A 14,554-nucleotide genomic window follows, 5' to 3' on the forward strand; every position below is an offset into this window, starting at 1 on the left:
TCTAAACTTAACTCGATTGGCTAATAATTTAAAACTTTCCTAAATAGGGAGAAGGGAAAGGGGACAAAGAAAAGAGGAAGTTAGTGATAAGAGGTCAGAGGGGTTTCCAAATGAGTAATGGCATGCATCCTAATTCGGGATTCATTTAGCCTTATCTCAACCTACCAGAACAAGTTGGAGCAGCCTTGGAATATACACACACAAACATTTAACCAGGGAATGATAAACCCTTTATGGATTAAGAAACTTTGAAAAAGAACTTCTCTATTCCCTACAGAAGACATCATGTTCATCAAATGGTATTGGGACAACCAAATCTGGAAAATAAATCCTTATTGCACACACATTAAGATAAATTTCAGATGGATTAATGAGCTTAAACAATGAAATCAGTAATTACTATATAAAAATATTGGTTCATGTTTTTTGTTTGTTTGTTTTTGACCAAGTCTTGCTCTATCACCCAGGCTGTAGTGCAGTGGCGCAATCTCAGTTCACTGCAACCTCTGCCTAGTGGGTTCAAGTGATTCTCATGCCTCAGCCTCTTGAGTAGCTGGGACTACAGGCGTGCACCGCCACAGCCAGCTAATTTTTGTATTTTTAGTAGAGATGGGGTTTCATCATGTTGGCCAGGCTGGTCTTGGACTCCTGTCCTCAAGTGATCCACCTGCCTTGGCATCCCAAAGTCACTGTGCCTGGCATGGTTCGTGTTTTAAAAAATTATTTGTAATAGACAAAGTTGGAAACAGTGTATAACAGTAGGAAATTGGTTAGATTATAGTAGATCTACATGATGGTGTGTCATGGTCATCAAGTGTTCTTGAAGTATGTTTATTGACATGTATATCTTGGAAAGATGTTCATAATATATTGTTAAGAAAAAAATTGTTAGAGAATTAGAAAAGAGCTAAGATTTACTACAATACTGAATGTTTACTATGTTCTAGGCACTGCTAACTTCCTTGCAGCTTTTGTTTCATTTGACTCTCACATGTGATCCTGTTTTTGCATATATATCTGTATCTGTGTGTGTGTGTGTGTGTGTGTGTGTGTGTGTATATATATATATATGCAAACCTATCTTCTATGAATGTATATGTGAATAACTAATGCTTTTTTAACAGCTTTATTGAGGTATAATTGACATAGAATGAACTGGACATACTTAGAGTGTCCAATTTGATCAATTTAGGCATTTAAATATACCCACAAAATCATCAACACAATCAATATAATAAACATATCCATCACTACCCAAAATTTCCTTTTTTTTTTTTTTGAGACAGGATCTCACTCTGTCACCCAGGCTGGAGTGCAGTGGCGGTGCAATCTCTGCTCACTGCAACCTCCACCTCCCAGGTTCAAGCAATTCTCCTGCCTCAGCCTCCTGAGTAGCTGGGGTTATAGACGTGCCACCACGCCTGGCTAATTTTTATATTTTTAGTAGAGACTGGGTTTCACCATGTTGGCCAGGCTGGTCTCAAACTCCTGACCTCAAGTGATCTGCCTGCCTCAGCCTCCCAAAGTGCTGGGATTACAGGCGTGAGCCACTATGCCCAGTCTCCAAAATTTCGAATACCTCCCTCTTTTCTTACCCAACCACCACTACTATGCTGTTGTCCCCAGGAAACCTGTGTCTGCTTTCTTATTTATCTATCTATCTATCTATCTATCTATCTATCTATCTATCTATCTATCTATCTATCTGTCTATCTATGTATTGAGACTGAGTCTCACTCTGTCGCCCAAGCTGGAGTGCAGTGGCACGATCTCGGCTCACTGCAGCCTCTGCCTCCCGAGTTCAAGCACTTCCTGCCTCTGCCTCCTGGGTTCAAGCACTTCCTGCCTCAGCCTCCCAAGTAGCTGGGATTACAGGCGCACACCACCACAGCGAGCTGATTTTTGTATTTTTAGTAGAGATGGGGTTTCACCATGTTGCCTAGGCTGATCTCGAACTCCTGGGCTCAAACGATTTACACGCCTCAGCCTCCCAAAGGGCTGGGATTACAGGTGTGAGCGAGCATGCCCAGCATGATTTGCTTTCAGTCTCTATAGATTAGTTTGTGTTTTCTAGAATTATATATTAATGAAGTCATACAGCATATACTTTTTGGTGGTGGGGCTCCGGCTTTTTTTACTCAGCATAATTTTGGTATTCATGTATGTTGGCTATACTAATAGTTCATTCTTTTTTATCACTAAGTTCTATTACATAGTATGGATATATCATAATTCATTTATTCAGATACTGATGGACATTTGGGTAGTTCCCAGTTTTGTGTGGACATATGCTTTCATTTCTTTTGGGTAGAATGGCTAGGTCATATGGCAGGTGTCTATTTAACTTTTAAGATACTGCCAAACTGTTTTCTAAAGTGATTGTACCATTCTATTTTTCTATCAAAATTGTGTAAGAGTTCCATGTGGTCTGTATTCTTGTATTTCCCTGATGACTAAAGATATTGGGTACCTTTTCATGTGTTTATTGGTCATTCATGTATTTTGTGAAATGTCTAAGTATTTTGCCCATTTTAAAAGCTTAGATTGCCGGGGGCAGGGTCTCAGGCCTGTAATCCCAGCACTTTGGGAGGCTGAGGCGGGCAGATCACAAGGTAAGAGATCGAGGAGACCATCCTGGCCAACATGGTGAAACTCCCTCTCTACTAAAAATACAAAAATTATCTGGACATGGTGGCACGCGCCTGTAGGCCCAGCTACTCCGGAGGCTAAGGCAGGAGAATGGCATGAACCCAGGAGGCGGAAGTTGCAGTGAGCCGAGATTGTGTCACTGCACTCCAGCCTGGGTGACAGAGTGAGACTCCATCTCAAAAAAATAAAAAATAAAAAATAAAAATAGAAACCTTGTAACCCACAGCCTCGCTAAATTCATTTATTAGTTTTAGTATTTTTTTAAGATTTTTTTTTCTTTTTTTTCTCCCGGGTTCACGCCATTCTCCTGCCTCAGCCTCCAGAGTAGCTGGGACTACAGGCACTCACCACCATGCCCGGCTAATTTTTTTGTATTTTTAATAGAGACAGGGTTTCACCATGTTAGCCAGGATGGTCTCAATCTCTTGACCTCGTGATCCACCCATCTCGGCCTCCCAAAGTGCTGGGATTACAGGTGTGAGCCACCACGCCCGGCTTTTTAAGATTCTTGAGGGTTTTCTATGTACACGGTATCTTCTGCAAAAAAAAACCCGACAGTTTTACTTTCCTTTGCAACTTGATTCCTTGTGTTTATTTTCCTTATCATACTATACTGGCTAAGCTATGGCAGAAGATTTAACAATGTTGACCTCTGAATGGATGAGATGATAGGTGTTTTAAGATTTTTCTTCTTTTTGTTTGTATACATTTTCTAATATTTCTTTAACAAACATATACTGCTTTTATAATAAAATATTTTTCAAAAAAGAATATGAAGAAGGGAAAACATGCAAAATATATTTAAGTTTAAAAAGCAGAATATAAATTAATTGAAGAGTTTTGATTCTGTAAAATATTTATATAAAGGATAAATACTTGAATGGATTATAGGGCAATGGAGATCCTTGATTTTTTATAATAGTGATTAGTATTGTTACACATATTGACAGGAACAAAAATATTAAAGTGTAATTATTTTTTACCCTGTTGTTATCTCTTTCTTCCTAGGAAATTCTTTGTTTTTTTCTTAGCTACTGAACTGTTGTGCTAAACAGAAAATGGTCAAAATATAATTTTGAAGAATCACAGAGAGGGCTGCAGATGACTTGACGTAAGAAAGTGCGGTGGCTCAAGCCTGTAATCCCAACACTTTGGGAGGTCGAGGCAGGTGGATCACGAGGTCAGGAGTTCAAGACCAGCCTGGCCAACATAGTGAAACCTCGTCTCTACTAAAAAATTAGCCAGGCGTGGTGGCAGGCACCTGTAGTCCCAGCTACTCAGGAGGCTGAGGCAGGAGAATCGCTTGAACCTTGGGAGGTGGAGATTGTAGTGAGCCGAGATTGCACCACTGCACTCCAGCCTGGGCGACAGAGCAAGACTCCGTCTCAAAAAAAAAAAAAAAAGAAAAGAAAGTACATTGTGCTACCGGGCATGGTAGCACACACCTGTTATCCCAGCACTTTGGGAAGCCAAGGCAGGCAGATTGTTTGAACCCAGGAGTTTGAGACCATCCTGGGCAACATGGCAAAACACTGGCTCTACTAAAAATACAAAAAATTAGATGGGCGTGGTGGCATGTGCCTATAATCCCAGCTACTCGGGGATACTGAGGTGGGAGGATCATCTGAGCCTGGGAGGTCAAGGCTGCAGTGAGCCGTGATCGTGTCACTGCACTCCAGCAACTGGGGAGAGAATATAAAAAAAGTTATTAGTGCTTAGAGGTCTGAGACTAGGAAAAGAGATGAGTAAAAATGATTTTTAAGATTTATTATGTATGCTGCTATTATGTAAGGAGAAAACTGCTTTCTCAAAAATGTTTTGTTCCTTTGTTTTCATGGCATTTTGAAGTATGTGTTTGTTTCTTTTGGCTGTGATAATGTGCCAAGCCTGGTTGGATTTATTGCTGTTGCAACTTTATCTTCTTGGTCTGTGAGAATGTAACATTTGTAATTTTGATTATTTGCAAACAATTCAGTGGTTGATGATTGGTGTAATTGGAAATATAATTACCAACTCTGATACCAGTATTCAGGAGTGTGGCCATTGAGGGAACTAAGTTAACATGCAAGCATGTTCATCATTATTACTTAGGAAAGTTAGGCAGCAATTTTCATAAATTTTCAAAAAAACAATAGCACCTTTATTTTTGTGTGGAAAATAGCTATTGAGTATAAGAGAGCCAAATTCTATGATTGCTGGAGAGGTAGTCCCCTTGTGGTATGCGGATATGCACACGACACAACAAGCTCTCAATGAAAATTGATTGAGGAGAAATTTAGGAGGAACCTACAACGACATTCCTATATTTCTTTTTCATTTTTTTGAAATGGAGTCTTGCTGTGTCACCCAGGCTGGAGTGCAGTGGCACGATCTCTGCTCTCTGCAACCTCCGCCTCCCAGGTTCAAGCAATTCTCCTGCCTCAGCCTAACAAGTAGCTGGTACTACAGGCACGTGCCACCACGCCAGGCTAATTTTTGTGTTATTAGTAAAGACGGGTTTCACCATGTTGGCCAGGCTGGTCTGGAACTCCTGAGCTTAAGTGATCCACCTGCCTCAGCCTCCCAAATTGCTAGGATTACAGGCATGAGCCACCGTGCCTGGCCTGACATTCCTATATTTCTGATTCTGGGAATTCTAAATTCTCTAAGTATATCACATATAAGACTGTGGTATTAATTCTGGGGAACCTGCTGACTGAAAAGATTATTGAATTAGATATCAAAAGATAAGCACTTTAATCCCAATTATGCCACCTACTAGCTAGATGGCCTCGATTAAGTTACCTTACATTTCTGAACTTCATACTCCTTTTGTAAGGGGGAATAAGAACTTTGGATCTACCAGGCCGCTAATTATGTGATGCAGATTGTACACTCTAGTGAAGGGTAGCCATCTGGTTAAGGGAAGGGAGGGTGGGTACTCTGTGCAACAAGCTGTGTACCTTAGCATGGGGTCTGCCCAGAGAAGGCACACCTTCTTCAATCTCACAGAGGCCCATCTGTTTCACCAAGCAGTGCACAGTAGCTCTGCAGCTTCTTGGGGGCAGTGGGGGCTGGGGGTGAGACCTTATTAATTGGCTCAAAGATGCTGTATAGACAATGGTGGATCTGGGCTGGGCGCCGTGGCTCATGCCTGTAATCCCAGCACTTTGGGAGGGCGAGGCCGGTGGATCACCTGAGGTCAGGAGTTTGAGACAACATGGTGAAACCCCGTCTCTACTAAAAATACAAAAATCAGCCAGGTGTGGTGACGCGTGCCTGTAATCCCAGCTACGCAGGAGGCTGAGGCAGGAGAATCACTTGAACCCTGGAGGCAGAGGTTGCAGTGACCTGAGATCGTGCCACTGCACTCCAGCCTAGGTGGCAGAGTGAGACTCCATCTCAAAAAAAAAAAAAGGACAATGGTGGATCTAGCTATGCCTACCTCACAGGATTGTTATGGAGAACAATGAGATTTGTGTTAAAGTACTTTGAAAAGTATAGTGTAACACATATAATGTCTTATTTTTACTGTTCATCTGTGGTTTATTTTAGGGTAGATACAACAAGAATCGAATACTCCATTCCTTTAAGAGAAAACTGGGCACTACCATATTTTGCATGCCAAATTGCTGCACTTACAGGCTATTTAAAAAGCAACTTAAATACTTATGGAGAGGTAAGATACAAATCTGTTTTATCCATTGCAGCTAATTCTGATGTATTGCAAGTGTGGTACATAATAGCAAATAAATTTTAGTCCTAGTAAGAATTAAATCATATTTAATGAAGCCTGGTTACTACATAACAAAAGATATAGTTAGTAGTTTTCTTACAACACTGTTACTCTGTAATCTGATTAACAGTAAATTAGGAGAAAGGAGATGTTTTATCATTTTAATATAGTTAACTTGACAAGTATATGAAAAATATCTTATTTTGAAAATCTGTTCCACTGTTATTTTATCACTTCTCGGACTTCTGGAACATTGATGGCCTTCAATCACCATGATTTAAAGATATATTAAACAAGATGTAAAGAGTGACCACAAATGACAGGAGTTTTAACTTGGATAGCAGCACTGCATATTCTGTTTCTTCTCATGTTTTCTGTGACTGAGGTATAGGCAGGTTGGTAAAAATTTCAGGAGACTTTTCCCCGGTAGTTTAGATTCTTACATTATTACTGTTATTGTTGTTGCCACAGCCCTTTTGGCAGTTGGAAGAAGCCTGCAGAGTCTGTCTCAGGATAATGATTTTAGGCCAGGCTTGGTGGCTCATGCCCTTAATCCCAGCACTGTGGGAGGCTGAGGCGGGCGGATCACTTGAGGTCAGGAGTTTGAGACCAGCCTGGCCAACATGGTGAAACCTCATCTCTAATAAAAATTCAAAAATTAGCCAGATGTGGTGGCACACGCCTGTAATCCCAGCTACTTGGGAGGCTGAGGTGGGAGGATCGCTTGAACCCGGGAGGCGGAGGTTGCAGTGAGCTGAGATCGCGCCACTGCCTTCTAGCCTGGGTGACAGAGAGACCCTGTCTCCAGAAACAAAAAGAATAACGATTTAAAATGCATAAAATGATTATAGAGGCAACCAGTTATATTGAAATTGAAATTGACTGAATTGTAACAGTCCTTTGATAGTCTTCTTATCTGGGGCTAAGAGTTCCTGGCTAGAAAAAGAGAGCAGAGATTATTAAACCTGGTTGTCCAGGAAACAGGATGCACTTATGGGTCCTTCATAAAAATCTCTGAAAAAATGTGCTATTCTTTTCTTTCAGTGGTGACAAATGTCCTGAGCATAGCAAACTTTATTATTTCATTTTTATAACTAGCATTTCCTTTTTTGCATGTAAAATAACATGAACACATTTCAGCTTTGTGATCTTCCTTTATGTTGTATTTGTATAGAGATCTTTCTGCACAAGAGTATATTTTCTTTTTTTTTTTAGACAGAGTCTTGCTATCTGTTGCCCAGGCTGGAGTGTGATGGCATGATCTCTGCTCACTGCAACCTCTGCCTCCTGGGCTCAAGCGATTCTCCTGCCTCAGCCTCCTGTGTAGCTGGGATTACAGGCACCCAGCACCACACCCAGCTAATTTTTGTATTTTTAGTAGAGTCAGGGTTTCACTATGTTGGCCAGGCTGGCTCGAACTCCTGACCTCAAATGATCCGCCCGCCTCAGCCTCCCAAAGTGCTGGGACTACAGCCATGAGCCACTGTGCCTGGCCAAGAGTATATTTTCTTTAATAGTCAGGGAGTCTATGATTGAATATTTTCCTGTTTGATTGTACAGCTGTCTGTTAGGGAAGAATAGTTTTTCGATTGTTAAGTAAAAGAGTTTCGTATAGGCCGGGTTTGGTGGCCTATAATATTACCCAGCACTTTGGGAGGCTGAGGCAGGCAGATCACCTGAGGTCAGGAGTTCAAGACCAGCCTGGCCAACATGGCGAAACCTCTCTGTATTAAAAATACAAAAATTAGCTGGGTGTGGTGGTGCACAGCTGTACTCCCAGCTACTTGGGAGGCTGAGGTGGGAGAATCGCTTGAACCCGGAGGTGGGGGTTGCAGTGAGCTGAGATGACACCACTGCACTCCAGCCTGAACAACAGAGTAAGACTCCCTCTCCAAAAAAAAAAAAGAGTTTGGTATGGCAAAATGAACTGCCTAAGTTTCTTTATATTTATCTCTTTGTTTCTTTGAGACGTGGACTCGCTCTGTCACCCAGACTGGAGTGCGGTGGCATGATATAGGCTTACTACATTTTTGACCCCTCACCCAGCTTCCCCCCAATAATATCTTGCATGACTGTAATACTTTGTCAAAGTCAAGAAGTTGACATTGATATAATACTGTTAATTGAGGCACTGACTTTCTTCAGATTTCACCAGGTTTTACATATACTGCTTTTGTGGAAAGTGGGTGTATAGTCATATTAGTTGTTATCACATGCATAAATTTGAGTAACTGTCATCATAATCAAGACATAGAACTCTTCTGTCACCACTAAGAAACTCCTGTGTACCTTAATAGTCACATCCTTCCTCTAACCCAAACCTCTGGCAACCATTGATCTATATCACTATAATTTTGTCACCTTGAAAGGTTATATAAATGAAATCAAGTCATATAGTATGTAACCTTTTAAGATTAGCTTTTTTCACTCAGCCTAATGATGCCCTTGACATCCATGTGAGTTATTACGTGTGAATACTTTGCTCCTTGTCATCACTGAGTAGTATTTTAGCAACACTTTTTTTTTTTTTGAAAGGTAGTCTCTTACTGTGTTGTCCAGGCTGAAGTACAGTGGGACAATCTCAGCTCACTGCAACCTCCGCCTCCCAGCTTCAAGCGATTATCATGTATCAGCCTCCCTAGCAGCTGGGACTGCAGATGTACGTCACCACACCCAGCTAATTTTTGTATTTTTAGTAGAGATGGAGTTTCACCATGTTGGCCAGGCTGGTCTTGAACTCCTGGCCTCAAGTGATCCGCCTGCCTTGCCCTCCCAAAGTGTGTCCAGAGTTGGTTCTTTCCAGTGGGTTCGTGGTCTCGCTGACTTCAAGAATGAATCCGCACACCCTTGCGGTGAGTGTTACAGTTCTGAAAGATGGCATGGACCCAAAGAGTGAGTGGTAGCCAGGTTTATTGTGAAGAGCAAAAGAACAAAGCTTCCACAGCATAGAAGGGTACCCAAGTGGTTTGCCGCTGCTGGCTGGGGTGGCCAGCTTTTATTCCCTTATGTGTCCCCTCCCATGTTCCATTTTTGTCCTATCAGAGTGCCCTTTTTTCAATCTCCCCTGTGATTGGCTACTTTTAGGATCCTGCTGATTGGTGCGTTTTACAGAGTGCTGATTGGTGCATTTTACAGAGCGCTGATTGGTGCATATTACAGAGCACTGATTGGTGCATTTTACAATCCTCTTGCTAGCTACAGAGTGCTGATTGGTGCGGTTTTACAGAGCGCTGATTGGTGCATTTTACAATCCCCTTGCTGGCTAGCTACAGAGCTCTGATTTGTGCGTTTTACAATCCTAGCTGCAGAGTGCTGATTGGTGCGTTTTACAATCCTCTTGTAAGACAGAAAAGTTCTCCAAGTCCCCACTCAACCCAGGAAGTTCACCTGGCTTCACCTCTCAAAAGTGCTGAGATTACTGGTGTGAGCCACTGTGCCTGGTCTACACGTACTTTTTTTTTTTTTGAGATGGAGTTTCGCTCTTGTTGCCCAGGCTGGAGTGCAATGGCACGATCTCAGCTCACTGCAACCTCTGCCTCCTGGGTTCAAGCGATTCTCCTGCCTCAGCCTCCCAAGTAGCTGGGATTATTGGCCTGTACCACCACGCCCAGCTAATTTTGTATTTTTAGTAGAGACAGGGTTTCTCCATGGTCAGGCTGGTCTCGAACTCCCGACCTCAGGTGATCCGCCCACCTCAGCCTCCCAAAGTACTGGGATTACAGGTGTGAGCCACCGTTCCTGGCCCATGTGCTTTTTTAAAATCACATATTTTGTATTTTGCTTCCCATTCTTGAGGCTAAGTTTCGTGGTCCCAGTTGCCTCAGGATATCCAACTTCAGTTCAATCTTTTGTGCAATTATCTGGAGTCATTCAGAAACATTGTGGTTGATTATTGAAACCTGTTTGATGTATCACATAAATCCTATGTGTAAAAAGTTCACACTACAGGCACAGTGAAAGTGAAGCCCTGTGAGACACAGCAGGTAAGGTCAGGAGTAGGCAAGACTGCACAGAACCTTGAAAATGCTCAGGGAAAGGAATAACTTTGCTAACTCTCCATGTTGTGTTTGATACATAGTTCTATCTTTAAGACATTTTTACTGTATGCTCTTAGAGTAGTTTGAGAGTCAACCCTTGGAATTAACAATTTGTTTTAGTATGTTGTAGGTTTCTCCCAGAATCTCAGAAGTAATCTCCAAATGCCCAGTACGTTAATTAGGCTGGGTCTAGATTTGAGCCTTCATTGCTTTCTGAAACTGGTTTCTCTGGGGATGGTGGTGTCTGGTTATTACAGTTCTGGTAATAACTGTAATAATGTGGTTGTTCCACATTAGAAGGCTTCCAGAACCCTTGCCCTGTGCATAGCTATGGTGACAGGAAGAGCAGAAGTTTATGTCAGAGCCCTTCTGTGCTTTGCAGTTGGTGTTATTTGCCCAACAGGTGGAAGTTTGCCATTTCTTACATTTGGTTCTCTGGTCTGAATCTTATTCAGGATGCTGGAAAATTATTTTATCTGCTGATGGCTGAGGTATTTCTGACTCTGGAATTTATCCTTGAGTATAGTCAGCTGAGTATGAAAGACTTAGTTTTAGAGAGCACAGTTCTTATCTTAGGTTTCTTGACTGACCTTTATTGTCCTCCTTCACTGTTCTTATCTGAACAAGGTCATTTGACACTACAGCCAGTGGAGGGATCCAGAATTTAAAAGCAGGTCCATAGAAGAAGGAGAGGCTGTTGTTGAATATGCTATGGGATTTGTCACAGACTTGGTAACTTGCTAAGGGATCACATAGGAGATGACATTTTGAAGGACAGAATTGACTTAGCCAGGCAGATTTTCAGCAAGGGCAAGGACATCCCTTGTGTTTAGTATTTAGCAGAGGAAAACAGCTGAAAGTTTAATATGGCTGACAGTATAGGCACTGGGGAAAGATAACACTTCTGTTGACAGGAAATGAAAAAAGCAAAGACATGGGCTGTGGAATAGGCTGAGATGTAAGCAGACTATTTAAATGAAGTTCTTAGGAAAATAAGTTCTGACCTGATGAATACCAACATTTAAGTTATTTGGACAGAGAGAAGTTGACATAAATTGTTAACCAAGTATAAAGTCATTAACTTGCTAAATGAAAGGGTAATAAGAGCCTGAAAGTTTCATAGAGATCGCAACTGCAGAAAGCAGCTACCACCACTAGGACTGAGGGAACAAAGGGAAAAATAGGAAATTATTAAAACTTGAAGCACCATGGAAGTGAAATGTTATTTTCACAGCAAAAGGAGTTGCCTCCACAATAACAAAAGCTCACCAGCCAGGTCTAGTAAACGCCACCCTTTCTTACATTTATTGCTTTACTTCTTTTGGGATAAAAGAAAATTATATTGAATTTTCTTTTTCTTCCCCTTTGTCTTCCTGAAATTCTCAATGTGATGTTGAATATTGAAGGACAAGTGGTTGATTTCTCTCAAGTGCCTTATTTGAGCTCTTGTTGTTTTTGTAAGGATTTAATAATAATTATGTGATTTAAAAACAAAGTTTCAATAATTAGCTTAAAGTTGAAGGAGTAACAGAGCTACAACTTTGACCTAACAGTCTCATAGGCTTTTATTGTAATAAAGTTATTGATATTTAGTTTCTTTCAATTGTTTTCCCTAGAGGTTTTGCTACTTGTTGATGAGTGCTTCAACTTACACATTTATGATGATGTGGGAGTATAGCCACTATCTCCTGTTTCTTCAAGCAATATCTCTATTCCTGCTAGATATCTTTTCAGTGGAGCAAAGTGACAAGGTATTATGGCATTTTGAAATAGTGATTTTAAGAGAATAAATGTATTTATGGCATTGTATCTTAAAACCTCTTTTTTCTTCATCCATACACTCATGGGAACCCCGATGCATACAACATTTAAGTTATTTGGACAGAGAGAAGTTAATATAAATTGTTAACCAAGTATAAAGTCATTAACTTGCTAAATGAAAGGGTGATATGAGCCTGAAAGTTTCATAGAGATCGCAACTGCAGAAAGCAGTTAACTGCTAGGGAAAAAGATGAAATTATTAAAACGTAGAAATGTAGAACAGGGACCTCATGGAGCTGATACTCAGACTTTTGAGCTCAGAAATATCAGCTTTGCTCAAAAGTTGGGCCCTTCAGAAATGGGACCCAGGCGTCTGAGGATGTGGCTATGGCTGGCTGGTCTTGGGTTTCTTGAGCTGGAAGATGTGATGAAGCTGGTTCTTGAAGTGCTGGAAAAACTGCAGCTGCATCCGGTGCTTCCATAGGAAGTAATTGCTCTGTTGGGGTGAGAAGCATCCTTGAGGTGAGATCACAGGACCCTCAAGCCATCAGGAAGCAAGAGGAAGGAGCCAGGCTTGCACTTTCCCTCTAGCATTTCCTACTGGCAGAGCTTCATAGGGAACCAACAGGAAAAGCAGAAATGTAGATTGCAGAGTCCCAGGCCCAGCATTGCCAGGCAAAGGATAGAAAGGGGAGTTTGGAGCTAAGAGAGTTATTTGGTAACTGGCACGCATCTGTAGAACCAGAGCCCAAATCAAAAATAGAACATAAGCCAGGTGTGGTGGCACATGCCTATAGTCCCAGCTACTCAGGAGGCCAAGGCAGGAGGATTGCTTGAGCCCAGGAATTCAAGTCCAGCCTGGGCAACATAGTGAGACCCTATCCCTACAAAAAAATTTTTAAAATTAGCTGGGTGGGGTGGGGGCTGAGGCGGGAGGATCACTTGACCAGCCTGAGCAACATGGTAAGATCCCACCTCTAAAAAATTTAAAAAGGGAATAAATCATTACCAACACCCAGAAGACTCCATCATGCTCTCTCTCCCAGTCATTACTTCAACCCCCAACAGGGTAGCTACTGTTCTGACTTGTAACAGTGAGGTATCTTTTTTTTTTTTTTTTTGAGACAGAGTCTCACTCTGTTGCCCAGGCTGGAGTGTGGTGGCTCAATCTCAGCTCACTGCAACCTCTGCCTCCCGGCTTCAAGTGACTCTCCTGCCTTAGCCTCCCGAGTAGCTGGGATTACAGGCGCCTGCCACCATGCCCAGCTAGTTTTTGTATTTTTAGTAGAGACGGGGTTTCACCATGTTAGCCAGGCTGGTCTCGAACTCCTGACCTTGTGATCTGCCTGCCTCGGCCTCCCAAAGCTTTGGAATTACAGGTGTGAGCCACCGCACCTGGCCAAGATATCTTTTTTTTTTTTTTTAAGTGGCTCTGGCTATTGACTGATTTTTTTTTCTGTCTTTATTTTATTTTATTTTTGTTTATTTATTTTTACTTTTTTGGAGACAGGGTCTCACTCCGTCACCCAGGCTGGAGTGCAGTGGCTCAATCACGGCTCACTGCAACTTCCGCCTCCCAGGCTCAAGCAATCCTCCCACCTCAGCCTCCTGAGTAGCTGAGACTACAAGTGCGTGCCAGCCACCGTGCCCGTCTGATTTTTCTTTTCTTTTCTTTTTTTCTTTTTTTGAGACAGAGTCTTGCTCTGTCACCCAGGCTGGAGTGTAGTGGTGCAATCTCGGCTCACTGTATCCTCCGCCTCCCAGGTTCAAGTGATTCTCTTGCCTCAGCCTCCTGAGTAGCTGGGATTACAGGCATGCCCCACCACATCTGGCTAATTTTTTTTTGGATTTTTAGTAGAGAATGAGTTTCACCATGTTGGCCAGGTTGGTTTTGAACTCCTGGCCTCAAGTGATCCACTCTCTTTGGCCTCCCACAGTGCAGGGATTACAGGCGTGAGCCACCGCGCCCAGCCCCAGGTGATTTTTCTATTTTTCATAGAGATGTGGTTTTGCCATGTTGCCCAGGCCAGGCTGGTCTAAAACTCCTGGGCTCAAGCCATCCTCCCGCCTCTGCCTCCCAACGTGCTGGGATTATAGATGTGAGCCACCGAGCCTGGACTGTTTTTTAGCGTATAACTATTTTCTGGGAGATCTTCTAATAAAACATTGCATTTAACTTTGTTATGCTCACTAGTTGGACCAAAAACAATACTCTGATGGTACATTTCATGGCAGTATATTTTCACTGGGTAGGTTTTGGGGGCTGCTGATAAAAATTATGATTTTTGATTTATGTAATTTGAGGTTGCATAGATGAGTTTTAATAACAGGGCAAACTAAGTGAAATTAAGAAGGTTCTTCCAGTCTGATTTAGACACTGATGCTTTTAAAG

At 42.0% G+C, this 14,554-nt stretch overlaps 1 protein-coding gene across 11 annotated transcripts in view; it reads left to right on the forward strand.

Moving 5' to 3' along the window:
- DPY19L4 (dpy-19 like 4) overlaps positions 1–14,554 on the forward strand; it is a 76,773-nt gene that overhangs the window by 31,978 nt on the left and 30,241 nt on the right. For 9 of the 11 annotated variants that reach the window (XM_055286786.2, XM_055286787.2, XM_055286788.2 and 6 more), the window contains 2 exons: positions 6,184–6,307; positions 12,018–12,152. In XM_055286786.2, coding sequence (XP_055142761.1) covers positions 6,184–6,307; positions 12,018–12,152 — 259 coding nt within the window. The remainder of the gene's footprint in view (positions 1–6,183; positions 6,308–12,017; positions 12,153–14,554) is intronic. The other 2 variants (XM_063643457.1, XM_063643460.1) reach the window with 1 other exon arrangement.

This window comes from Symphalangus syndactylus, chromosome 7, assembly GCF_028878055.3.
Source record: "Symphalangus syndactylus isolate Jambi chromosome 7, NHGRI_mSymSyn1-v2.1_pri, whole genome shotgun sequence".
NCBI lineage: Eukaryota > Metazoa > Chordata > Mammalia > Primates > Hylobatidae > Symphalangus > Symphalangus syndactylus.